The 27,108-nt window shown below is 40.1% G+C and overlaps 1 protein-coding gene across 1 annotated transcript in view; it reads right to left on the reverse strand.

Moving 5' to 3' along the window:
• Window positions 1-20,249: 20,249 nt before the first annotated feature.
• The window catches only part of LOC147316116 (protocadherin-15-like), a 181,365-nt gene continuing 174,506 nt past the window's right edge, over window positions 20,250-27,108 (reverse strand). Inside the window, exons 34-38 of the mRNA XM_086259324.1 lie at window positions 25,885-25,906; window positions 25,191-25,229; window positions 24,967-25,040; window positions 22,995-23,109; window positions 20,250-22,808 (exon numbers count right to left, since the gene is read on the reverse strand). Coding sequence (XP_086115450.1) covers window positions 20,823-22,808; window positions 22,995-23,109; window positions 24,967-25,040; window positions 25,191-25,229; window positions 25,885-25,906 — 2,236 coding nt within the window. The 3' untranslated portion in view covers window positions 20,250-20,822. The remainder of the gene's footprint in view (window positions 22,809-22,994; window positions 23,110-24,966; window positions 25,041-25,190; window positions 25,230-25,884; window positions 25,907-27,108) is intronic.

Below are 27,108 nucleotides of genomic sequence, written 5' to 3' on the forward strand. Positions count from 1 at the left end.
TTTGGGCCATGTCAAACATTTTGTGGTTTAAAAAAAAAAAAGAAAATTCATTTTGCTCCAAAACAAACAAATCAAAAGTAAGTGACCCGTTCTAGGCTCTCCTGGAAAGATGATATTCAAAGCTATGCCACTTTATCTGGCTTCTGCTTGTAGCCCTGGGGTTCGGTTCACACAGGGCATATTTACCCTAAAAATGTTATTGATGCTGACTCACATGGTCTCCAACCAGAATGGAAAATTCTGACTTGAATGCTATTAGGCATGCTTTGGAAACAGGAACACTGCTGTTTAAAGACACAACAGCCACACAGGTGAGGTAAGAAACAAAAATGACTCATCCAGCATTTTTTCCAATTTTTCTTGTTGCTTGTAGTGCAATTAAGTGGACTTAGTCTAGTAATGGATTGTGGTTTTTTGCAGCAAATTAAAGGACAGCTTATGTTCCACTATAAATGAGTGGTGGAACATAACAAATGGTGCTTGTTAGACGTCTGGAAAAAAAAAAGAATCACTTCACTGCACCTTTCAGTGTCTCATGTTGTCTTCACTTCCATCAGTCTTTTCTAGTAGGGATGCAAATGCACAAGAAAGTCCAACATTCATGTCATATTTCTGCATCTTTTAAAGCTCTAACACATAGCTGCACTATTTGTGCAGGCAATTGGGATTTTTTTTGTGCCTCCACTGGATAGATGATAATGAAAAGACAGGACACAATCAGAGATAAAGGAGGGTATATGTAGCAAAGGTCCCAAACTGGGCTAAACCACAGTGGTCACCAGCACCAGACAGTGGATAAAACCTTAAAGCAATTACTGATCCAGATTTAAATAAGGTGAGACAATGCCTTTTAGAAGACTAATTTGTCTTTTAGGAATTATAGAAGCTGAAGCTAATTTTGCATCTTAAACTACCACACTACCCAATGGAGTCGCCGCATGGAGCTGCTTGTCTTAATCTGTTGCCCATATTTCATAAACACAAACAATAGTAAATTTTTATTTTCATTTTCATGCCTTGCCTTGGTGCTTACTAAACCGTTCTTTTGCACATGTTAATGTGTCTTTTGTAGTTGACTGTGACTCCATAAAGGACGGCCAGTTCTCTCTTTTTTTTTTCCCACCACAAATTAGTTTCATGCTGCGTCATGATTTACTGTCTCCGTTATAGTAATCACAACCAGATCTGCGCTCACCGTAGACTTCTGCAAACTGCTGGAAACGTTGACAGCCAGCCAGTCATACCGTTGTCGCCTGAGCCGCCAGTGCTCTGAGCGTGCAAGGAACACTAGACATACTTCAGGGACTGGGCTGATGGTGGACTGTAGTGTTCGAGTGTATCCACCCACTGGATTTTCTTTTGTTGTTGTTTTATTTAGTATACTATGTGGTTAGCAATTATAATACTATCCCCTATAAAATGCAGATACAAAAATAAATTCTGTTGAAGAAAAAAACGGAGAAATACAAGCAGTATGCTAGAACATTCGACTGAATGTTGAGTGCATGTCATAGGAAAAATGCCTTGATTATATCCTTAAAATGCACGACATTTTAAATGCATACGTAGCTCACATACTGGATCAGGAACCAGGAAACCAACAGGAGTCTACATCCAATTACAAAAGAAAAAAGACTTAGTTGTTCTCACAAGGGCTTCTTGCATGTGATAAAGTGTTTATATATGCAGCACGACGACTTCACATACAGTAAACTATTGAAGAAGACAGTGTGTCTCGCTCCTACATCCTGAACTTGGTCTGCTGTGGTTGGATCTTGATGACAACATGATAAGACCAAAAGCATTCCAGCGTTCATCAACTGCTATCTGAACAAAGCCTGTCTCTACTTTAGACAGCATGCATCTCTTTAAAGGGACGTCGAACTTAAATGCAGCGTCTGATGATGGTCGCAGCCTGGAGATACAGATACTAATGTAAGTCTCAGGATAAGAGTGAGCAGCACTAATACTGTCTAGATAAAAGCACTTCACTTGTTTGACATTTTATGAAAAGCACATTCCAATAAAAAAAGAATGGCACATTAAAGTGTCATCGTATTTTCACCAGCAGAAGCTTTGTGTCTTTCATGACAGAAAGATACGGCATGCTGCACCAAGCTTTCACCGCAGCCGCATGTGGAATCACTCCCTCTTCATCTGGTTTTCAGCGAGTCCTAGGGTAAGGTGACTGACTTAACCTGTCAAAAATATTTTCATCTAGTTACTTTCCTGTTTTATCATCGTCCTGCTGGTCATTGAAGTGTCCTGTGTCTTTTTGACAAAACTGACTGAATCTCAGCACACGCTCACATCTCTCCATTCACTGTGTTGCTTCTGTCCGCAATGAGGTCTTCATTAAATGCCAGCGTTCCACACACATAAGCATCACCACTATATTTGACAGATGAGGCGGTGCTCAGGGTCTCAAACTGCAGTCCTTTCCACATATTTTGTTCTTTCCATCATTTCTATTTTCATAAGTTGGTGGCAGAACCCCACCTGTTTCTTTTATGTTTGTTTGTTTTGGGGTTTTTTGCAAACTGCTGTGTGGCCTTTCTGTTTTTTGGGCTTATCACTGGTTTGCAGCTTGTTCTGTATAATCCAAGGTTCTGTTAAGTCTGTTTTTCTTCTTCTTCTTCTTAACAGTGCCAGTTAATTCATTTTGGTTCGGTCATCATATGACTCATTTTCTTCAATCTATAAAGTGGTTTGCCCTTTCCAAGCTGTGTTTTACTATGAACCTCATTATTATCTTGTTCTCTTACATGGTCACCTTTTACCTCATCATAATGACAGCCAGGCACAGTCAAATCTAAACAGAAACTCTCACTACACGGCGAGCCACATGTGACCTCTTTTTGAACAAAATCACTAACCTAGCATATTTTAATTTGCAATTTGACCACTGTGTGTAAAAATGCTAATATGTTTCAAGCAATTCTATCAGTACTGATATTAACTTACTCCTATTAAAGCCTTTCAAACTGAATTTACTGAAGCACATGCCCAAAACAACAAAAAGTTAAGTAAATAAATAAATAAAAAAGTGCAAATATCCATACACTTGCAGTCTGGACTGGACTGCTCAGTGAAGTGAAATTAAGTGGGAAGCAATATCTTGTCTCTGAATGGTTCAGAGAACGCGGATATGAGGCATGTGGTGCACAGCTGTGTTTAGCCTGAAGCAAGTCCAAACTTTCCTAGAAATATATATTACTGCAACAAAGGTGTTCCTCGAGCTCTTCTATCAGGATGTACTCACATTCAGCTGTATAAATTTAGCAAAATCTACACAACAGACGCTTACGATGAATATAGCTACTGCATGATATGTAACATTTAAAAAAAATAAACAACTTTGTCAGAGATTCAAATGCGAGATAAACTAAAACATTTTGTAAACACATTCTATATTTTATAGAAAAATTGCTCCTCCAAGCAATATGTCATGCTTTATTCCCAAACCCACACATCCAAACAATGTCTGGCACGAGCCTCGCACATTACTGGGTCAGACAGTGCGCTTGTCCTTACTTATCTATGCAAGCATGTCATTGGTCACATGTGCATGGCATTAACAAAGACATAAACAAGGCAGGGGTGTACCACAGCCCTATGATTAAGCTGATTTATGAAGATGTCAAAATGCACTCTGCAAAAAATTTGATCCACTTTCCCTAAAAAGCAGAATGGATGAGCATTTAATGTAGCGGCCTTTCTTGGTGACATCAAATTGCAAAATGCTCTGAATTATGGCCGCCACAACATTCTTTAATAAGTAGGAAAGCTTAAATTTGAGAGGAACTCATATTTAAATATACACTTTACAAACAACAAATCACAAAGGCCACTGAGGTTGTAAAACTTTGCGAATCATCATCACCGCTGGAGTTCCCTAACAATGACATCCCAGCTCTGAAAAACAGGCCCGACTACAGCATCTCCGTCTCAGGAGCAATCAGTGAATTCTGAACAGACACTGTACAAAATGCACTGTGGGCAACATTTCTGCAACGTCCTACTGTATCATAAATTACTTGTTAGACCACCATGCTACCAAACCATAAGCAACTCCTAAAGGGATCAAACTTATGTTCAAACTCCTTTAACTGATAAAGAGCTGAAGCCATGAGTGACATTATACTTGTTTCTACCCCACTGTCAGCGATTTCTTGTAAAATTACTTTCTCGAAGACGTCCAGAATAAATTTTTACCTGCCCAACACTTTGAAATCTCACTTTTATTTCCAGAAAAACTACAGCTCAGAAATGTACAGTTTGGTTTCCTATCATTAACCATAATTTCAAGATAATATTTATAATATAAATCCTAATCCTGCACGCCTCTGCTGTTCCTGCCTGTACACTTGGAGAGGGTGATTGGTCAAATTTAGCTGCTGTACTCCACGGGAAAATGGACCATACAGGTTGCAAAACTCTCCCTCTTGAGAGGTCTCTCTCCATTTCTTTTTCTCCCTTGTCCTCCTTTCAGTAAACACCTCTACTTTGAGACGAGTGGCAATTTTCATCTCACTGATTGAAGAGTAAAGCTGCTGCTGGTCCGCCACACAGACTCCTGTCCTGCCCTGCCTTGCTCGCTCTCTCTGTGCTATCAGTCATTTGAAGTACCTCCCCCATAATCTTAATCCTTCAAGTCTCAAGGCCCCTTAGGGACTGAGTCTGAGCCCTCGGTGTCTGGTTTGTTTTCATTTGCTCTTCAGACACTAAGCTGCAAAAGTGACGAAATTTTAACTTCGAAAAAAAAAACCCCTCTTTTTTTTCAGTATTGTGGCTTTGTGCATACATTTACATGTGCAAGCTTTTAAGTATGTTAAGACGCACGGACAACAAACAAAACTTCCCTAACTCCCAGCCATTAATGAGTCAACTGCTTATAATAACACAAAAAGCCACTTCATTTCTCCTGCCTTAATCTGCCAGTAGCCTGTCCCATTAATAGCGCTGCTTAATTGTAATGACTGTGTTTGTCTTGGGATGAACGAAGCTCTTGGATGGAAGGGAGGCGGCAGCCCTAGACCACATCAGCAAGGCTGGGCAGTGGTGACGACTAACAGCTCATCAGTATTGGAGACGGAGGCCACCTCATCAAAGACTAAATCAACTAAAGTGTCCCCCCACAGATTAGAACCACGAGCGGCTGAAGCCTCAAAGCAATAGGATAATCTGAACCTCAACTAATAAGAAGAGAAAACACTAAACTAACCACAGATTGTGTCTAGACAGAGCCTTAATCAACTCTGATGACTTATTCTAAGGACTTGCAAACGAGTGTACTGACATCACTGGGTGTAGTTTCATAAGTATATAATGCCGAGAGGCACACATATGTTTGAATGGGGAAAAAACTGTTTATTTGGATCGCAAAGTTAAAAATATTAGACAAGTAGGGAAAAAACACTATCTGACAACAAAAACAAATGTTGACAATAAAAATGAACAGTTTTCAGAAGAAAACGGTTGTTTGTTTGTTTTTACACACGTTCAGCTTTGAGCTCTGCAAGCAGTTAATTTAAAAGACGTGCAGCAGAGATTATATGTTGTTTTAAATCTAGTGGCTATTAAAGGTGTGCCTCAGGACCCTCAAGCTTTTTGATATGGCATGTGTCAGAACTACACAGACCTCAAAGCTGATTCTCAAGTTCTCAACTGAGCTGACTGCGCAGTGATTTTCCATAAATGACATCTGCTTTCAAACAATTACAAATTTCTAGGTCATGCTGGATAATTAATTCTTTTTTTCTTCTTTTATTAAAACAATTTGTACCTCAAAATCAGCAAGGGCCTGCATCAAAGTGGTTACATTTAATAAGTCACAAAAGTATAGAAGATATTAATATTAATTCTTATTATTAAAATATATTATTATTAATATAAGATTGTTATTAACTCATTTGACTTTAATGTGTCACTTAAATAATTAATCTAAGCAAAAGTAAATTGTTAATAGACTGACATATGGTAAGGGTGATAAAAACTGTAATGAAAAAACAAACTAAAAAACTACTCAGCATTTCTCCACCCCTGCACGCTGGAATCCCACAAAATATTAGAAGTTATGTACAAACTTCAGTGAGGCCCGATTATTGAGATTATAATATTATTCCAGTATTTCACATTGAGCTGTTATAATACCATCTATTAGATGTACATATACTGGCCCTTGAGTCATATGTTGTGTGCAATATTTGCAATATTGAAGAAGTGGAATGAAAACCGCTTTCCTTTAAATACTGTACTTGTTTAGATGGACAGGAGAGCACCTGCAAAATAATAATTAGCTCCGAGGATAACTCCAGACTGCAGCATGTGATGATAACACTATGCTTGATGAGAGGCACAAAACAACATGCCTTCTTTGCATTTCTCTCACTGCCTCAGTTGATGTTCCTGCATGATGAAAGCATCCCATAATCCCGCTGGAATGGCAGTGGACAAAACACGGATAAGAGCAGGGAGGAAATTGCAGTACAAACAGCCTGATGAGTGCCAGAGACACGGCCCAATGAGTATGGTCTGGTCTATGTTTGCACAGGACCGAAACATGTAGATTGAAGCGCAAAGCCTCTCTCTCCCCCCTCTCTTTCTCTTTCCCTATGTGTGTGTATGCATTGAGCAACACACTGAGGTTGGTGTACTAACAGAGAGCCAGGGCAACAGGTGATTCAGTAGACACTTCTGCAGAAGTGGATTCCCATGGGATTTGTGGCCAATTTTTTTCCACTCTGCCTGTTTCCTCTCCCAGATCCCAGAGGTGTGATCAGAATGACTTTAGCTAAGATCTGTTGTGGATTATTGACAGGCAAAATCTGACTCACAATAAACATCTCTCCCTTTTTCACATGAATTGAGCAAGGCACAAGGTTTTGGATGATAATCTTTTCTTCCTCTCAGAAAGCATCTAATTGCATTGGCTGGTAAGCCCACACAGAATGGTATGCAGTTATGAATGGTGTGTTTACGCAGGTCGTTTTCATGTGAAGTGTATGTTTGCTCTCATATTGCATATAATTTGCCCAATAACACTCACATCTGCTATTAACTTACCACAGAGTTACTTCAGGCAAAAACACAAGGGCTTGATGCTTTGTGTTGTAGTCTGGACGGCAAAAACAACAACAACAACAGCAACACAGCGCTGCAGTTTTTGTGCCCAAAAATTTCAATTGTAGGTTTAGAATTATAAAATTCAGCTCCCGTGGAACGCAGACATCCAAAACATCATATTAAATAGTTGTTTTCGTTAACTCTATATATAACCAGCCGCGCAGTGGCGACATATGCAGATATTAAAAAGACATCAACATCCAAAATCATTGTTAGAGCAGCATGAAATAGGGGGATAGTGCCATATTCGCATTGTCCCTCCACACACAACCATAGCTAAATCAGTGGCGCCACAGCCACAGAAGCAGGTAGTAATAAGGCTCTGGATGGTGGCCCATAGATGTGTTAGCTGATGTGTTACTCAGAGGGCCCCTATGAAAAGACCCCAGGCGCCTATCCCAGTGCCTGTCTCCACAGCACTAAGCGACCATTAGGCTGGATTTAAAGGGCAAGACATTTAGGCTGCTGTCATCTTGTGTCAGTCCACCACAGGGACCGCGCCGTGGTTAAACGGGCTCGTAAATAAACACCACAGGCATACAGGCAGGGAGCTGAGCTGTGGTGCTGCTGCTGCTAGTAGTGGGGGAGTTGACCGCAGGTTTGGACCAGAACTCTTTTCAACGCCCCTCTCCCCCACCCCCGCCAGCATCTCCATGATTGCCAGACGTAACCTTCAACTTCATAAGTCATCGACTAGACTGACAGCTCCCCACACAGTCGCTTTGTCCCCGTCTTGCTTTCTCTTCTCCATCTTTCTTTCTCCTCTTCTCCCACGCACACATTTTGCATCTGCCTCACACTGTCCCCGGGCTCTGCTCAGAGACAACACCACCACCATGGTGGTGGCGACAGCAGTGATGGAAAAACTGAGGGCTTCTTTCTGAACAGCCCTGGGGTCCCACAACCCCTCCCCATCTCCTCTTCCTCTCCCTCTGTCTCTCCCCTGTCTGTCTTCTTCTGGAGTGAGGACCACACAGATGTTCCAAACCACATCCAAGCAGTCTGGCTGTGATGAGCACATTTGCACACATAGTGTAAGCTAACAATCTGCCAACAGCTAAAATGTGTCTGAATATGTCCTAGCACTAATCTTTGTCTAAGACAACGGCCACTGGAACTAAAATTGAAGCTGCTTACGTAATTCTGGTAGACTTACTGGGAGACACACACTTATAATGGCAAATTATCACATGGAATACAGGATGAGCTGTTGCTTTGGAAACAGGGCGAACAACTTAATACCTCATGGATGCCTGCTGAAGACTCTCAGCAGTAATGTTTTGATCATCAGAAATAAGACCAGGTATAACAATGTTTGCAGAAAGGCTTGTGGCTGAAATCACTCAAGAAATGAGTGTACTGAGCAAGAAAGCCATGGATTAAGAATGTATTACTGTCAGGAACAGCTTAAATGATGCGATTCAGTCAAACTCCACTGAATAAAAAGGAATATAACAAGAGTTACTGAATGCCACGTCCTCTTTGAGTAATCAGCCATCTTTACCAGCCTTGCAGACATCAATGCAAGTATGTCTCAGCCCCTGTCATTTAAGACAGCTACTGTTTTAATGCACCAAAAACTATTCAAACCCCTCAATTACTCTTCATGTGAATACTCGGTGTGTGTGTGTGTCTGTGTGTGTGTGTCTGTGTGTGTGCTGATCTGAAGTCTGTGGTTTGGTATGGTTTGGCGGGTGTGGGAAAGTGTGGTTAGAGCTACACTCACACAAATAGCGGTTTTCTGTGTGAGCAGACAGTGAAATTCTCATTTTAAGACAACAACACAGTGTGTACCTCGAGGCTCGCCAGTGGCCAAACCACACGATGTTTAAATCATTTTGGCTTAATTGCTTTTTAACAAGGCTCCCTCCTGCGTTGACATTATACATTAACACTGTGGGTGCTGAAAGCTCGCAGTCTGACAAGTTTTGCCACGTTAAAATACGTCTGATTCACAATAACAAAAGGGAGACTTTTTTTGTGAAAACTCCATTATGTGCCTTTTCCAGAAATACCAACAATAAAAGCAGAAAAAGCCTCCAAACTGCATTAGAATCCACTCCTGTGTCTCAAGATCTATCAAAAACACATTTAAATCGTTACTTTGTGTCCACGAATGATGTCCAAGTGTGGCATAGACATTGATCAGAGGTAGCTGGCATATATAGGATGTGATCTGACCTTGTATCCAGTGATAGAGCAGCGCATGATACATGGTACAAACACAGGACTGCCACTCATAAACCCCTTCATTAGTAGAGCCAGACAGTGTGGAGCATGTATTTTACTACACACCCAACATTTCAGAGAGAATATAACCTTTGGGCGGGATGTCATAGCACCGGACTCACTGAGCTGCACTGTGTGTATGTGTGTGTGTGACCTGTCTGTCAGTTAAACCTTACTTTGGGTTTTGAGTACATTTCCAAAATAACAATGTGCAGCACAGAAATTATAAAGCACTCAAGATGTACAATATATAGTTATGGAAACCAAAAAGCATTCGAGATGACTTCTGAAATGGCATTAAATCAGATGGCACACGCTTTGCGCACACAACGGCCGACCAAGGTATAGAAAAGTCAAAACAAAACGGAGACATCCTAATATCCTTGAATTATTTTGAAAGCACATCCCCAGATAGCTCTGACTGCGGTCATTGGGCACCTATTTTGGAGAGGCACAGTCTTAAATAGCTTCAGGAAATGAGGAGATGATGATGGACTTCTACTCTCTGCCTAAGCGCTGCTCGCTGAAAATAGGAGTGATGTGTTGTTTTCTACATGTCAGAAAGAAGGGAGCAGAAAATGATCAGTATAAAAGAAATGTTTACCAATTAGGTAGGCGCTGGAAGCAAAAAGCCACTGATCCACACAATAATAATATACCATATTTATACAGAGCAAAGCAAAAAAAAAAAAACGTAATTTTAATACACCAAAATGCAAGGACATTAAAAAACCATCAAAAGATGAGAAAAGATGTGACTTTGTCAAGTTAAACAACAACTTTCATTTCTATTTTGGTCAAATTTGCAGCACTTGTTCACTTAGTGAAATACTACCCCACACAAGATAAATAACCAGTCATGCTGCAGGGCCTCTAACGTCCAGAGACCATAACAGTGAATTGCATTATGTATAATTTCCACCCTATCAGCCACATTGGAAACATTTTTTATCACTTCATTTGCCTTGTCATTTCAAAGGCAGATGTCAAGCCCCAGCTGTGAGTTCCAGGCGCCATCTTGTGGCTATTTGCGTACAACATCTGGGATCACTTGAGGCCAAAAACACGCAATGAATTAAACATTTTCAGAGCACTTAGAGTTATTTAACGTTACAACAAAGAGCCAATCTTTCTTATGGTTTTATATAATATGAGGTTCAATAAAGGCTTAATATTTATGTGCATCGTCACATGACTTCTAAATGCATAGCTTTCATCCAAAATGAATTCTAGTCCATGAGATAATGACTAAGGTGTAAGGAAGTAAAAGGCATCATATTTATAAGTCATTACAATGTCACGTCTTTGTCTTGCTTCCATTTTTAATATAATATTTTACAGTATTTGATTTATTGTGAAAATCAAATATTATGTGTGTATGAGTGTCAACAACAATTAACATTTAATAACGTTGGCATGTATTAAAATTTAATAACTTGCACAATCTAAAAGAAGAGAAATGATGAAAGAAAAAAATACTGGTGAATCCTTGGAAATTTTGCAGCGCTGAACTCTGGCAGATTAACTTCGAGTACATTCAGATAAATTATCAGACACTTACAAGCTTTCCATACCTTTTATCCATCAGACTGATAATAAAGTTATTTATTGATTGTGATCCCTTGTCAGAGACACTTACAGCTCTGACTACTCCTACGACTTGTCTGCTTGTATAACCTGCCTCTGTATTTCACGAGTTTACAAACATGATATATTTTGCGCAGTTGCATGACTGATACAATCTATTCATAGGTAGGCACCTGCCAAACTACTCAAAACTGCCTCAGTGGTAATTCCCAAGTCTCAGACATAGAAGTTAATTATTAATTTTGAGTAGTTTTGTAAACTTTGATGGGTCACAGATGGATTCCAAAAGTTATTATCAGCTGAGTTCTTTTAAAATCTCTCCAATCAGTTTTGACTTTACTCCACTCCACAGGAAATATAAACAGTAAGCAGTAATGTGCTGAAATGTGAAGAGGTCAGTGTTATCTTAACAGGCAGATGAGCTGCAAGGCATAACTGAAAAGGTGAGAGCCAATTTGATCAGCAGGAAAATGACCGGCTTCTGTGTTGCCCTGCAGGGAGTTTACAGGATGTTTATGAATTGCGCTTAAGTGCTGTTAATCAAGTTATAGCCGATGGGAAAGCTTTGATGAATTTAGCATTGATCAGGAAAGGCCAGAGCTTCTACAATACCATCACTTGTCAGCTGGAGTAATGAAAGCAAGGAGAGCTGCACCAACATCAGAACTCGATAAGTGTTTCAGCTGTGTAAGCAATATAGAAAAGGGCAGGAGAAAAACACAGCGGAATAACTTCAACTGCTACAAAAGAAGCAAATAGAAATATAGTGAGATGCATTTTCGTTCCTGCTGTGTGCAACTAGTTTAATGTTTCTTTTCAAATAAAAAGGTACACCAACAGGAGCAGCTGCCTCTGAATTCTTGTTGGCATAGGAAATCTAGATGTTAGGTTTTGCATTTTGAATGTACCAAAGTAAACCTGTTAGCAATCAACACCTGCTGCATGCTATATATGTATTCATCGCTAGCACCAAGAGTTATGTACATTACTTTGCAAAAGTCTTGAGCCATTCTTTATTTCTTCATGTTTTGCTTCCAAGGAGCCAGACTTGTAATATTTTAAAGTGGTTTGAGCAACAGTGCTCCAAGGATTTCCAAAGTGTGTCAATGTTTCTCTTTGGACATTGGCTACTTTTTCACTCATTTTTAGTACCTGACCATTTTTAGAGGGATATTTTCTGTTTTTTAAGCTGCTTAACTCTAACCTATGACTCATCGAAGCATAGAAAAACACGAAACTCAAGGGATAAACCAGTGTTATTTATAGACATAACTGATAACTTTGCAAAGCACCAATTTCTTTAGTTGAATGTTTGAAAAATGCCAACAATAACACAGTGTGACAGAAGTTTGGTAGTTTGGTACCAAGGTTATGTGCCAAGGCTTTATACAGAGCTATTGTGTCCTTAAAAAATTGAGGAAACTGGGCAGGAGAAGGACAAAAGAAGAAGCGACAGACCTAGAAAACTATCTACAGCAGATGAAGAGTATCTGAAAGTAATTTCCTTAAAAAATAGAAAAAAATCCAGCAAGACCCAACACAGGATCTGAGAGAGGCATCTGGACCTTCAGATGATGAATCTACTGTTAACTAAAGCCTCATCAAAAATGATCTTAGGGGAGGGATGGCTGTCAAAAAGCCATTCATAAAGAAGGAAAACGGAGAGAAAATGCTGAGGTATGCCAAATTACTGGAACTGGACTGAAAATCAGTAGCAAGAGTGTGGTGTGATGTGAGTGATGAGTCTAGATTTGAAAAAATCTGCTTCAAATCATTCACGCACACTATACTTAAGGACGAGGTCAGCAGAGAGGCATGACAGTGAGTGTTTACAGCCATCTATAAAACACAGTGGAAGCTCTGTCATGTTTTGGTGCTGAATTTCAGCCACTGGTGTTGGGATCTGGTCAAAATTATGTTTTCCAGATGTAACACCATCTGGACAGCATCTGATTGGAAATGGCTTTAATTTTCCAGCATGGCAGTGATGCCAAAAACACACACATACTTGCCTTCACAGAGCCTAGACCCCAGTGGTAAGCAGTTTATGATCATCTTAAAACAAAGGGCAACTGACATTGAACAAAAGAGCTTTGAAGGTTCTTCAAGAAGCCTGAAGAATTATTACTCACTAAATTACTAAAATCTTACCTAAGAGAGTTCAGGCTATGTTGAAAAATAAAGGTGGTAATACTGAATATTAACTTTTAAGCTTATAAACTTATGAATTTAGATTTTGCCATATAAATCGTATTTTTATGTATGTTTCCACATTAATTGCTAATTTCCATTTTTTCCAGCAAAATATAAAGAAATGAGCGTTAGTTCAAGACTTTTGCACAATACCATATATAAAAAGTGAAGACTGGAAAAAAGTCTAAAATATTATTTTATGTGATATTTTCATTCCTTATCCTCTTAAACCCTTAGATAACACTTTAAAATGACTTTTTAAGCTCCTTTGGAGAGAGCCTGGGATAATTCTTATATAACCAATGATGGTTGTTGGGCTATCTATATTTTAAATGTAATCAATTCAGTCATTATTCTACTATATAAAAATAATTTAGGGCACTATGAATAGCCAAGCATTTGCAAATTATAACTGATGGCAGCACTGGGTGAGCTAGACTCTCCAGGAACACCACGCCATCAAACTTGTTTACCCGAGTAAAAAACGAATTCAAGCTATAAACCAAAACAAACAAAAACAGCAGCAATAACAGCAGTTTCGGTGTTTATCAAAGAAATGACCCTTACACCAGATGGTGTATGCTTGGTATAAACACCATTGCACAGCACCATCTAATGTGACTTCACTGAACCAACATTCAACCAGCCCCAATCTGCCCTGCAGCTTGCAACAGGGACAGATGGGAATAGTTTAGTGCTGCAGGGCAGACATGATCTAGTTTAATGAGTAAAAATGCCAGAGTTCACAGAATAACAAAAATAATGACAACGGATTCTTGGCATATGATGTAATTGCTCCAGTACCTGTGATATGTGGTCACCGCCTCTGCATTTTGTTTCGGGATTACAGAATATGTGGTAACGTGACCCTTTTGTTGTAACATTAGTCATGAAATAAATCATTATATTTTGGCGTCAGGATCTGGAGGAAATGCAGAGTCCCACCCTCCAGGTCTGAGCATGCAATAAGCAATGGTGACGGATAGGTATTATGAGGAGTTTCCTCCTGCCTCCGTTAGGGATTTGCAATAATCTCCTTTAGAATGAGTCACTGGTAGATTACCATATTGCCTGCTGTAGGCCAGGATATCCTATATAGGCTATGCTAATAGGTGAAACAGGAGGTTCACTGGTGGACTTGGAATAGCTACAGTGCTAACCTGTGCCTGGGAAGCACTTTCCTCTGCACTATTAATGTATTAGATACTCCTGCTGTGCACACAGAAAGCCATACCTGCATGCTTATGAAATGGCTGCTGTTAAAAAAAAAGGACAGAAAATCTCTTTATGCATTTATGACAAGCAGTATTTACTGTGACGATCAGGATGATCTTTTTCACACACACTCGGGAGCAAAGATCAGCAAATATACCCATAGAGATTTATACAGCAATTTGAATACCATGTCTTCTCTGTGCACAGACCATGCATTCTTTATGGGGACCATTGTTTCATATTGTACAATTATCAGTGCGTGTTTCACTATACATAGATAGCGTTAGCTAAGTTTGGAAGCTTTTTTGATCATCGGTGTTTTTGAAATTGAAGCCTCGTTATAACTGGTGTGCTGATTCTATTTTTCCAGAGCAGATTGTCTGTGCAGCAAATAAAATGATCCACAACCCCGAGAGCGTCTTAGTTCCTCATGTGGATTAGGTTATTATACATTAGTCATATATGTTATAGTCATTGTCATGATTGTGTAAGGGTTTGTTTTTAATTACGCTTATATATCTCAATCATTTGTAAACAAGATTGGCTAGTGAAATATGCACTAAAAATCTAAATCCAATTTATGAATTATAAATATAGAGTTTCTACTCCTATTTTTCCATTTACTATGGATATTTGATTACAGGGTAATTTCAAGTAGAATCTTTTCTGTGAAGTTTCCTCCGCTTCTTTCAGTAAGACTGAATGCAAAAAAAATCTGCAGCTATGTGGCACTACCTACTCTGCAGTGACACTACATTCTCAGCAAGCTAATGCATTTACTACACTTGCTTAAGAGGCGTCAGGAGTGTCTGAAGCTCTTTGCACTGATTAAACTAAAGGCCAGAAACAAGGCCTCAAAAGGGCAATTAGAATAAGCATGCTGCCACAAGCTAGCATACAGACAGAGCATGACCCTGTACATTTGTTTGGCGCATACATAGCACTTCTAGCTTTGCAGACTCCCTGGTGTATGAATAATTACCATGCATAAAACCTTTAAAGATTTATGAATCTCTGTGAAGCACAGCAGTATTTCTGTATCATGATTCACATCCGCAGGTCTATTACAGAATTACTGCTGCAGAAAATGACTTCACATAAACACAGACTTTGGCAGAACCTGTTTTGGAGGATATATAAATACATTTAAATGAACCCTGAGGTTAAGATTATACGATGCAGGTCTATAGAAATACTGCTTACAACTTCTGTGATCCTTTCTGTAACTGAATTTCTACATATCTGGTTTACTGAGAAGGCAGTAACATTTACAGAAATAAACATTCAGGAAATTGTAAATTATAGTAAAATTGTGCATTGTAGTACTGCAACCTTAAGTGTTCACGAAAGGTCACAAGAACATGAATTAAAACAAGACTGAAAGACTACAGGCGTGAAGGTTTAAGTTAAACCTGCCGCAGGTACACTCACCAGATGGTTTATTAACACCTGTTGTGTCAGGAACTGATTGTCTGTCAAAAAGCGATTAAATATGGCCTGTATAGCGCTTTACTAGTCCCTAAGGACCCCAAAGCGCTTTACACAACCAGTCATCCACCCATTCACACACACATTCACACACAGGTGATGGCAAGCTACATTGTAGCCACAGCCACTCTGGGGCGCACTGACAGAGGCGAGGCTGCCGGACACTGGCGCCACCGGGTCCTCTGACCACCACCAGTAGGCAACGGGTGAAGTGTCTTGCCCAAGGACACAACGACCGAGACTGTTCAAGCTGGGGCTCAAACCGACAACCTTCCAATTACAAGGCGAACTCCCAACTCTTGAGCCACAATCGCCACAATAACATTAAGATTCACGATTTATTGGCTTGTAATATGTGAAACATATGCCAAATGTATCCATCATGGATGACATCAAGCCATCTACAGCAGCAAACAATATTCCTGTCACAAGGTAGAAGCTGTTTTATATATCCAATATTTATCCAGTTAAAGAGTATCAGTGACATTAAAAATGTCTTCTTTAAGAGGGATTTTGTCAAGAGGGTAGGAGAAATTGGAATAAATATAACATAACAGTTCTATAGAGGTTTTTAAAGTCTGGTTGGTTATAGTGTTGGTACTGTATTACAGAGTCATAAAGATACTAGCAAAACATGTAATTTATTTTGTAATTTTATATATAACCCCTTTGTAAATCCTGCTGAGTACAGTCTATTTACCAATATCAACAAAGACATTACACATAAAAAAAAAACACTAGATGCACATCTGTGATGCGACTCTCCCGGCAACTCAAAGTTTGGGATGATCTCAAAGAGCGTTGCTATATGGTACGTCCTGATCTTTTGATACAAGGAAAGGTGGATCAATGATCAGGCAACATTTTTCCAATATTCTGTTGTCTAGTGAGCTGGTGTGAATTATAGCCTCAGTTTCCTGTTCATGGCTGACAGGAGTGGCACCCAGTGTAGTCCTCCGTTGTTGCAGCCCATCTGCTTCAAGGTTTAATGTATTTTGCATTTGTCTTTTGAGCTGCTCAAGAGAAACTAGCTTGCTACTTATTGAATATTTTCTCATTTTCAGACAATTCTTTTAAACGGTCCCTAGATACGGTTGTGCAAGAAATCAGCAGCAGTTATGGCGGCATGATTACCAGAGTCACAAAGACTCATCCTCTTTTTGCCGTTACTTTACAAAACCTTCCAATTGATTAATCTATCAGCTCACTGATGAGAAACTTCAGTAATGGTAAATGGCCTGCATTTGTATAGCGCTTTTCTAGTCCCTAAGGACCCCAAAGCGCTTCACACTACATTCAGTCATTCACCCATTCACACACACATTCACACACTGGTGATGGCAAGCTACATTGTAGCCACAGCTGCCCTGGGGCGCACTGACAGAGGCGAGGCTGCCGGACACTGGCGCCACCGGGCCCTCTGACCACCACCAGTAATAATCATGGTGGCAAACTAGCATGAATCATTGCTTTCCCCCCCCTTTTTTTTTTGTGCAAATGCTACAAATGTCTGCCATTTTTTCAAACCTTTACACATTTTTGTACTTTAAATAATAAATATAAATGGCAAGTAAATCCCGTTTGAGACTGAATTGCGGGTATGCTCAAGCTTAACCTTCTTTTAAAGAGAATTGTCTATTCTTAATGCTGTAATTTAATCTACTAAGTGAAATGATCAGGGTGAGGAGTGAAGCAAAAAAAGGTTTTGGACATAATCCTGTGACAAACGGAAACGCTTAGTAGAAATGCTTCCATTATTCATTGGGCCAGCTTTAATCCAATTCATTAGGAGAATTTCACAAAAGGTGATCGGTGAAGTCCTCTTATGTCCTTTTTTTTTTTCTTTTCTTGTTAAGATGAAATGCATCTGTGCCCCCCTCATATCCAAAGAAAATTTATTTGCATTCTTGTTAGGAATGCTCCTGTTTCATATTAGTACGGTATACACATAGAATAAAATTTTATACAAGAATTGGCAAAAAACAGTGCATAATATTGTACCCAAGAGCAGCACTGTGCACTGAGCTGACAGGAGTGCTGTTCTCCTGTCAGCTGTGAAGGTTCCTGTGAATGTGCATGCAGAGTGGACTAGCAAAGAAACCAGGTGGCTGTTGAGACACAGTAAACACAACATACACGTGAAAATTAAACAACCTCATCTTTATGCTTTTGGGTTGGTCTTGCTTCTATGTATGCATTTTTTTCTTTTTCCCAGTGCAGAGATCAGTTTGGATCCTTAAATACACCGGGCTTGTTGTTGTAGGAACAAGGTTTCCTCCTGACCTATTTATGGAGCATCTTTTCAAGCCGTTTCACTCGCATTCAGCTGCTGCTCTTTCTGAACATGAGCCGATGTAAAGAATTTGACTGACATTCTCATGGTGTGAATGAGTGCAAAACACTTATTGTTAATGCTATTCTGGATGTGGTAGATGTGCAACGCTATGATAAACCAACAATCAAACCAAGGATGTTATTAAGATTTCCATTTACAATTTTCATTTTGCCTTTTTTCCCCCTCTAAGCAGGTTGTGCTGATAGTTGAGAAAGTAGGCTCAGTGCTGTCAGTTTCTTGCAGTTCCAGTCATACTTCCCACAGTTTTTCAGAAATACAGTAGCTATCCACAACCCCATATTTGGTGACCTGTCATTGCTCTCCTTTAAAGTGAAAGCCCACTCGACAGAGAAAGCATCATTCTGAAAGCCCTCTTTCTGCAGATGCTATATTGTTTTGAGATTACTGCAGAGTTCTGCTACTTTCCTCCTCATTATACAATTGAAGGCTGTCTTTATAACCTCAAACAGTATCATAAAGGCATGCAATGATGTAGTTTCATGTTTGAATAAGACCCAGCTGCTATTAACATAATCCTTGTTGCTAAAAAACCTTCATGTTGAGCATAGGGCAACGTGGCAGAAACGATAAATGCCAGAAATTATGCTTCACAAACCAATAAAATAGGCAGAGCTTTATTGTTGAATGTGATACATGTTTTTGGTTTTCCTTCCACTGTCACGACATGATCAGACTGAACCTGCATCATGTAAAGGGACTGAAAATATCACATTCTGTAGGTACAAATGTCCATATAAAAACACTATGATCACACCGTCATATTCCACTGTTGAAATACAGCAATGACAGTCATGTGGCTATTATGTCTTTAATGTCATATGTTAGACTCTTCATATCTGTTAGATAGAAAATAGACAAAAATAATTTCATATATTTTTCATAAATTCTCAAAAACATCACCGAGTGATCACAACATAAAATAATCAGTAACAATTTGAATTATTCGCAAGTACAACCCCATTAGCAAAATAACGTTCTTTTCCCACATCACAAACTACATTACCACCATTTCTTCATATTTCTTTAAAGTACCTTTTTAACAGCATAGTGTAATGGACAATTTGTTTCAGAAAAAAAAGATAAACGGATGCAAAAAAAGGATTCACTCCATAAAATAAGTCCATCTTCTGTGCTGAATAAAATTAAAAGTACACTCAAGCACTCAATCACATATAATTTCATATTTCTTTGAGGCACTCATTGCCTTTCAGCTCAATGTTCCCACCTGTAACGGCCCTGTTGGTGATAAAAACTTGTTACAATAAGCTTTAACATATTAGGACTAAATAAAATGTGACTATAAGGGCAATCACCCATCTGTGATTGAAGCTTATCCAGCTTAGGCACACATTTTTATGACCAAGAAAAAAAACACTTGATAGAGAATGGAAAACAACCAAAAAAGGGGGATCAATTTTTCAGCATGGCCAGTCAGAGTTTTGTCATTGGTATGTGCAGGTTGTTCCAAGGTCCCATCCACAATTCCTCCTCATCTGATAATGTGTGGTCACTGTGGGACTCCAGTGTCTCCCTACTGTTCTTGTGGTTGTCAACTGAAGTCTCTTGCTGCTCAGTGACACACGGGCCACTGCTGTTTCTGTCAATTGTGGCCTTAGCAATATTGGTTTTGGACCCAAAACTTTTAAGCTCTTTAATGGTGGAACCCAGGGAACTACAAGAGGACCGAGTGTTGAGGTTGATGTCCATGTTGGAGGGAACACTCGTACCTCTTTCATTTTCTGCTTCGTTTCCCATGTCCTCAACACTAATAACCGGAGGCGGTTCTTCATGTGTTACGCCCAGCTTTTCTAGTTTTTTAAAATGCTTACCCAGCCGACATGGAGAACCCATCTTTAGGTTGTTTAGATGAGGCGGTCGCCTAGTTCGCACAATAGTGCCATTCTGTGCGAGGTAGATATTCCCGTTTATGTTGCTGTGGCTGTTTGGGAGTCTGTTCCGTTGCGTCTCTGTGCTGCTGTCCTCTGCAGTGGAGCTGGTCTCGTTTTCCCGATCTACAATCAACTTAATCCGCTTCTTTCTCCCAGGCTGAGGAGAAAGTGGAGGGTTATTGTTATTATATTTACTTTTTTTAAGAGGGTGCAGTAAGTGAAAAATCTTTTTTTTAAAAACCCACACACAGAAACAAGTACTGTATAATTAAAAAAAACTGGGAAACAAAGCTGTTTTGAAAAGAATTTGCAGTAACTGTTTAAATCAGAACCTGGCTAAAAACCTGTTTTATCATTTTTTTAAAGTTTCTGTTCTGTGCTAGACTTGCATTTTAGTGAGAAATCTCGTGTTTCCATAGAAAATGACAACCACACAGTAATAATCTGAACATCACAAGAAACACAACCTCCCAAAAAACACACTGAGCAATAAGTTAGTGTTTTGACATGCAAATTTCCACTCTAGAAACACGGCATGAAAACATCAAAGAGAACAGAAAGCCAAAGATGTGAGAAAGAGAGATTCCAATATTGCAGCAGGAAAATCAGGTCCTTTCTTGCTAAGGGGGAATGAGGAAAAAGTGAATGTGAACTCTCTAGAGGCAAGCAATATTTCTTCACTCCCATGCAAGGGTAATTGATTTTATTCACTCTTACTTCACAGTGGACAATATATCTCTCTAGAAGGCAGTTGACTTTCCCTCAGAATCTGAATCAGCATCAGATGTTTCTTCAGTTTCTTCTGAGCTCTTTGATGCACTGCGGGTCCCTGATCCAGAGCCCCTGACTGAGGATCTGTCAGAGGAGATGGCATCCTCGTCCACCTCTGTGATAGGAGACAGTCCTCCATATGTCTCTTCCGAGGTGTCACCAATGCTTCTGATCTCAGAGCGGGCAGGAGGACCAGTGTAGGACGTAGAAGGCCCAGGGTCTCCAGATGCCACACTGGATCTCCTAGATGATCCTGCATCACTGAGTTCGCTGGTGGACTCTTTGCTCTCGTCATCAGCCTCAGAGTCGTCTTCATCCTCCTCTTCACTTTCCTCTGTGATTGTGTCCTCAGATCCACGGCTCACAATAGACTTTCGGGAACTTCGGCTGCCACTAGTTGACTTGGAACCAGCTGAGCTCATGCTGCCCAAAGAACTCACGTCTGAACCAGACATTTTTCTCTGGCTGGACCGAGATAATGAGCCTTCACTTCCTGAACCTGATTCTGGCTCACTGGCTGTCCCTGTCCCTGACTCGGCTTCACTGAGGTCCCCGCTGGACTTCTCTGAGGTTACTGCTGATGATCTAACACTTGAGCCAGATAAAGATGCAGCAGTACCACCACTACCACTGCCACTCTCACTTGTACTTTCACTTCTGCTACCACTGACACTGGAACTCCCACTGACACTCTTTCCAGAAGCACCACTCCCCTTGCTGGCTTCAGTCGCAGAGGATCTCGTGGAAGAACGAACAGAAGAGCCACTTTCTCTAGTGCTGCCTGAAGCTTCCTCAGACTCGTCTTCAGAGTCTTTCTCTGTTTCTGAATCCTTTTCTGTGCTTGTTCCCCCCTCTGTTGCTGAGCCTGTTTGTGATTCTGTTTCTTCCTCAGACTGTGACTCTTTCTCGGTTTCTGACTCTTTCTCAGTTTCTGACTCTTTCTCGGTTTCTGACTCTTTCTCAGTTTCTGACTCTTTCTCAGTTTCTGACTCTTTCTCGGTTTCTGACTCTTTCTCGGTTTCTGACTCTTTCTCAGTTTCTGACTCTTTCTCAGTTTCTGACTCTTTCTCGGTTTCTGACTCTTTCTCGGTTTCTGACTCTTTTTCTGTAGCTGACTCCTTCTCTGAGTCTGACTCCTTCTCTGACTCAGATTCTTTCTCACTGGCAGATTCCTTATCCGTCTCTTCTCCTTCAGACTTGGACTTGCTTTCCTCATCGGAATCTCCTGGCTCTTCATCAGGCTCTTCCTCTGAGTCCACGGTGCTTTCATTGGCATCATCCCGGTCTAAATCAACTTTGAGATAATCTCTGTCAACACTGCTTTTCTCTGAGGTTTCATCGTCAGAGCCCTTCTCTTTACTGCTTCCACTAGCACCTGCTTCTGGCTCACTTTCTGTCACACTAATGGACACTTTAGACTTTCTTTCATCCTCACTAGCTGCTTGTGAGGCTTCCTCATCTAGTTCACTGCCAGTGGCTGAGCCACGACTCACACTACTCTGTGACTTTCTTCGGACCTGCAACTTTGTGCCCAAGTTGATTTTCCTCAAGACTTTCCCAAGCTTGCTACGGGCATCAGACTTGCTGTCTATTGGTCCCATAACTGCTGGTCCATCAGCTAGACTTTCCTGGCTGTCAATACGGCGAGCAGACATCAGTTTGGCATAATCCTTGTCCGTCTTCCCGGCGCCAAACATCTTGAACATCCTGGCTTTTTTCCATGGAGATGTGCCAGAAGCACTGGCATCAGATGGCTGCTCTCCTCCCTTGCTGGCAGCCAGAAGTTTGCTGAGTTTCATGACAGACTTCAGTTTCTTGGCAGCCTTAGAAGGTTCACCCTCCTCTGCTGGCTCAGCTTGTTCAATTTCATCCTCTGGTGGCAAATCCCTAAACGCAACTCTCTTCTGCGGACCTCTACCTCGCATGCCACCACGGCCCCTGCCTCTGCCCCGGCCCTAAGATAATCACATTTCATTTAGCAACCATGAATTTGTGAATATAAAGCCATCGTGCTGCATAGGTTTCACACACATTACTGTTCAGTAATACCTTGAACACACAACTTATTAAAACAAATATTTGAGATAATACTCAAGATAATCAGTGAAAGTCTGAAATTCACATTCAAGCAAGGGTAATACCTCAGGGCCATGTGGACTGTAGTAATACCCATCATCCTCCACAATAACCTCTCCATATTCATCATACATGGGTGATATCAGCCTCCGCCGACTGCCGTACTGAGGAAAGTCGTACCTATAGTTGTTCACAGAAAAGGGATTCGAATTAGTTTAGGCTGATGATTAGTTGAAAACACCAAAGTTGACACACTGCAATATTAAAAAAATAAATCTCAACCAGATTTATTACTTTAATATCAAAGACCCACTGTATCATGTAAGGGACCTGTTATTATTAGTGATAGTAAATATTCTGCATTGCAAAGGAAGATTATCAATCTCCTATGGGAACAGGAATTATAGCAATATCAATATACTCACAAAGAATCAAGCAAGCTAGAAGGTTATTTACCCCATATCAGTGTTTTAAAACCTGCATTGTATTTACAGTACAGTGTGATTTGCTCAGTAGCTAATAAAGGGGCTTAGTTTTGCTGTCTGGAATTCTTTCCATTATTATTTTTCAAGTCCTTTCTCTAAATTGCCCTCAATTATATCAGGCTGATCCCATTAATTACTGCTTTTGGTTGTTGTTAATATAACTGAGAACGTCTTTGGTCAGACAGACAGTAATTGCTGTGGTGATTTACTGCACTTTTTGAAATTACTTTTCAATTTAGTGAGAAAGCAAACAAGAGGGGGAAAGCATGCAGGCTAAAAGGCTAAAAGAGTGTTCCTCCAAAAGAAAAGAAGACAAAACAAATATTTTAGTATATTTGCCTGTGTTTGTCAAAATCCTCTATTGAATTACAAGAATGCAACCACATGTGGAAATGGAGACTGTAACAAGCAATAACTAAATGCCCATTAAAAGCACGTGAATTTAATTAGCTTGTTTAAAGACCACACACTATGTATGCAGAATGCTAACAAAGAAACACAAGAGAGAAGAAAAAAGTGTTAACGGTCAAATTACATAACATCGTATGGTAGCCGCAAACTTTTAAATATATAAATCAAATTTTGCTTTACTATATAATATGAGGCTGTACGCGTTAATGCGGTTGTTTAATGCCTCACCTAGGATGTGAGTTAATATTTACTTTAAAATACTAAATTAGAGAGGTGGCTACACTTTACGTCTGCTGTAAGGCCCGTGCAGTCTGGTGACTGCAGCATTAAAAGCTTAACTGCTAATAAAGTTTGCCCCTCATCTCAAATAGGAGCAGATCAAAGTCTTCACATAGTGATGGTACACTCACTGGCAGTGGCAGCTTTTACAAAAAAAAAAAGTGACATGTCATTAAAATATAAGTTCAGCTTGTTAGAAATGAAGGTGTGATTCAGACAATAATTAAGCTGGCTGGTGAGAAACTACAGAGGCAATTAGAACACTTGATTTCACTACGCACAGTTTTTTCCCCCTAGTTTGTTAGAGTTTCGTTCAGCGATTTAAGGCTGGAAGATATAAAAGCTTCATCCCGTTTTAATAAAAGTTGCAGCATAATTCCCCACAGCAGCGCAAGTCACCTGCAACAGAGCAGGAGCGTTTAATGAATAACAATTTCTCAGCAGCTGTTACAGCTTTGAGTTCCATGTTTTTCCTTTTTAGACCATATGGGCAAAGTAACCGGGCAGCCAAAACAGCCTTTATCCATTAAGCTATGGGAAGAACATTCAGACTCTCAGGTGCCTGACTGAAGGGAACATAACTGATCTCATTTTGGCAGGAGTAAAGAGGGCAAATGCTTGGATGGTACTGAAGGGGCAGCTTAAGTTATGTGCATCATTTTATTCTGAGCTTCTTTGAAAATCTCATAATTCTCCAAGGATCTCGGCTCTCAAAGAGAGCTAGAAGGCAAGGTCAGGATGAAGAGGTCCTAATGATGTAACTTAAGAAAAAAATTTTTTCTAAATGAACCAAGGGAGATCAGGTCCATGGATTAAAGTACAACTGATTAGAGATAAAACAGTCAGTCGGCTGCATGCTCACCCCTGGTCATAATTATAGTAGTCCTGTGTGTAGTAGTCCTGGCCTGGGTCGATACCTGACTCCATGGAGAGTTCCTGCGTTTCAGAGGGGCAGAGAGGGAAATTACTCAGCACTCCTCACAATAAGACATCAGAAGATGAGCAGCAGCAGCACAAAGGGCGGGGGGCATGCACAGCAGAATGACCACAATTGCTTTAAATTTAGAAAAGCAGGTGTGTTTCTACCTCAGGTCTCAGAAGAGATGGCCTCAGCAGTTGCTGTTGCTGCCAGAAGTTAGTAGAGAATAAGGATAAGGTAAAGGAAGGGACAGGCAGCAGAGAAACAAACATGCGACAGACCTCAATCTACTTCAGATTTAAAGCCAGACAAAGCTGGACTCACTGAAACATCTACGGAGAAGGAAGGTGAAAAGATTGATAAATTATTGATGGAAACAAAGCAAGGAAGGAGAGTGAAAATCCCAGCCAAGCAATGGAGATGAAAGAAACTGCGCTCAATAAAAAGGAAGGAAGAAAGAAAGAAAACATCCCGTGCTTATCTGACACTGACAGTTCAGATGATTTAAAAGATTATTCGAAAGGAAAAAAAGACTTTAATGTCAAACTGACAAAAAGAGTCACACTGTTTGGTTCCTGATTAGTTATTTTTCCACCAGAGGAGAAAAACTCATCCAACTGCTTATCTGCTATTTGACGGGAACATTGGAGAATACAAAAGACTCTCAAAAATCAAACCTAAACTGTAATGTCAGTGTTAGAACTTCTATCACCGCGATCTCATCTTAATCTCATTCACTGTTTTCCATAAAGTGAATCGCAGATAAGAATAATGGGATATAAGCTTCCTCATGCTTCCTCTAGTGTCAAAATGTCTGAGCACAACAATAAGGTGTAAAAACATCACGATGGGAATCCTTACCTGTCGGCCGTACCCTCGCCTCCTGCGTGTCACAGAAAGGAGAAAATAAGATAAATAATGAATATGGACTGACAACAACATTTCAAGTGCTTATAGATAAATTAAATGTTAAGTCTAGTGTGCCTACGTTCTGCTGACCAGAGAAGAAATAACAGCTTTACTTACTCTGCATTTTCAAGTGTTAAATTACAGCGTTGCAGATATTGTTCTGTTTTAAAAAAGGGTGCCTTAGGCTGCAATGTTATCACGCTGGTGTGGGCTGTTTTTTTCTCTCTCCCTCTGTTATCTCATCCAAACAGGAACAATAAAAAAATACAATAAATGCAAATATGGAAAGGGCTGGGAAAATTTGAAAGTCAGTGTTTATAAAGTCATATCTAATGAATCTACCAGCAGATATGAAAAGGACATTGTGATAAAGGGCAGAATTTCTGACTCAAAGAATTTTAATAAAAATCTCTTTGGTTATCACGTCATAATATGCCTACAGAAAGTAATGGATTTCTTTTCTAATGAATTGGGGAAAATCTTAGAAATGTCACTATATTAACCACATGAAAAACAACTCAGAACTCCTCCTGAGGATAAAAGTGCGCCTGCATTGTCTTCAGTACGAGTGAATGAAACGGCAAGTAATGGAGCAGCTCGGCTGAAAGCTCCAGCTTCACGGGCGTACAACTGTAACCTGTCTGGGCCCATAAATGATGATGACTCTCACACACTCAGATATATGGCCAAGCAATGATGTGAGATTCCTCTGGAGAGTTGTAATCTGTTATTATGGGCAAGGATCAGGGGACAGGGCAGAGCCATATGCCACACCTCCCAGGCAGAGTGGACGATGGGACTGGGATCTGATGGATGACCTGTTGGCTTGGCTGCTGGCTACTTCTGTTTCATGCAACATGAAGAAAAATGGCCCAGTGGACAATAGCCATAGGAAGTTTGCACAAGAGAGGAGTTGGCAGAAGATGTGTGATGAAGAAATGTTATAGAAAAAGAGGTAAGAGTGGTGAACTCAAAATTACAGCAAGACTGGAATATTGAACAGCCTCTATAACAGGAGGGTGATGTTGGCTCTGTTAATAAGTAGCTTTACTATCTGGCGGTGCAGATATTTACATGGAGACTAAAAATAGAATCTTTATCACCCTGCTGGTACAACAACATGTAGTAAAGCAAAGATAAACATGAAAAGGTTGAAAAATATAAAGATGAGGAGCT

The sequence above is a fragment of the Aulonocara sp. 'chitande type north' Nkhata Bay genome, linkage group LG13, assembly GCF_057382095.1.
Source record: "Aulonocara sp. 'chitande type north' Nkhata Bay isolate Kocher_YH1m ecotype deep benthic linkage group LG13, A_spYH_male_GT1.1, whole genome shotgun sequence".
NCBI lineage: Eukaryota > Metazoa > Chordata > Actinopteri > Cichliformes > Cichlidae > Aulonocara > Aulonocara sp. 'chitande type north' Nkhata Bay.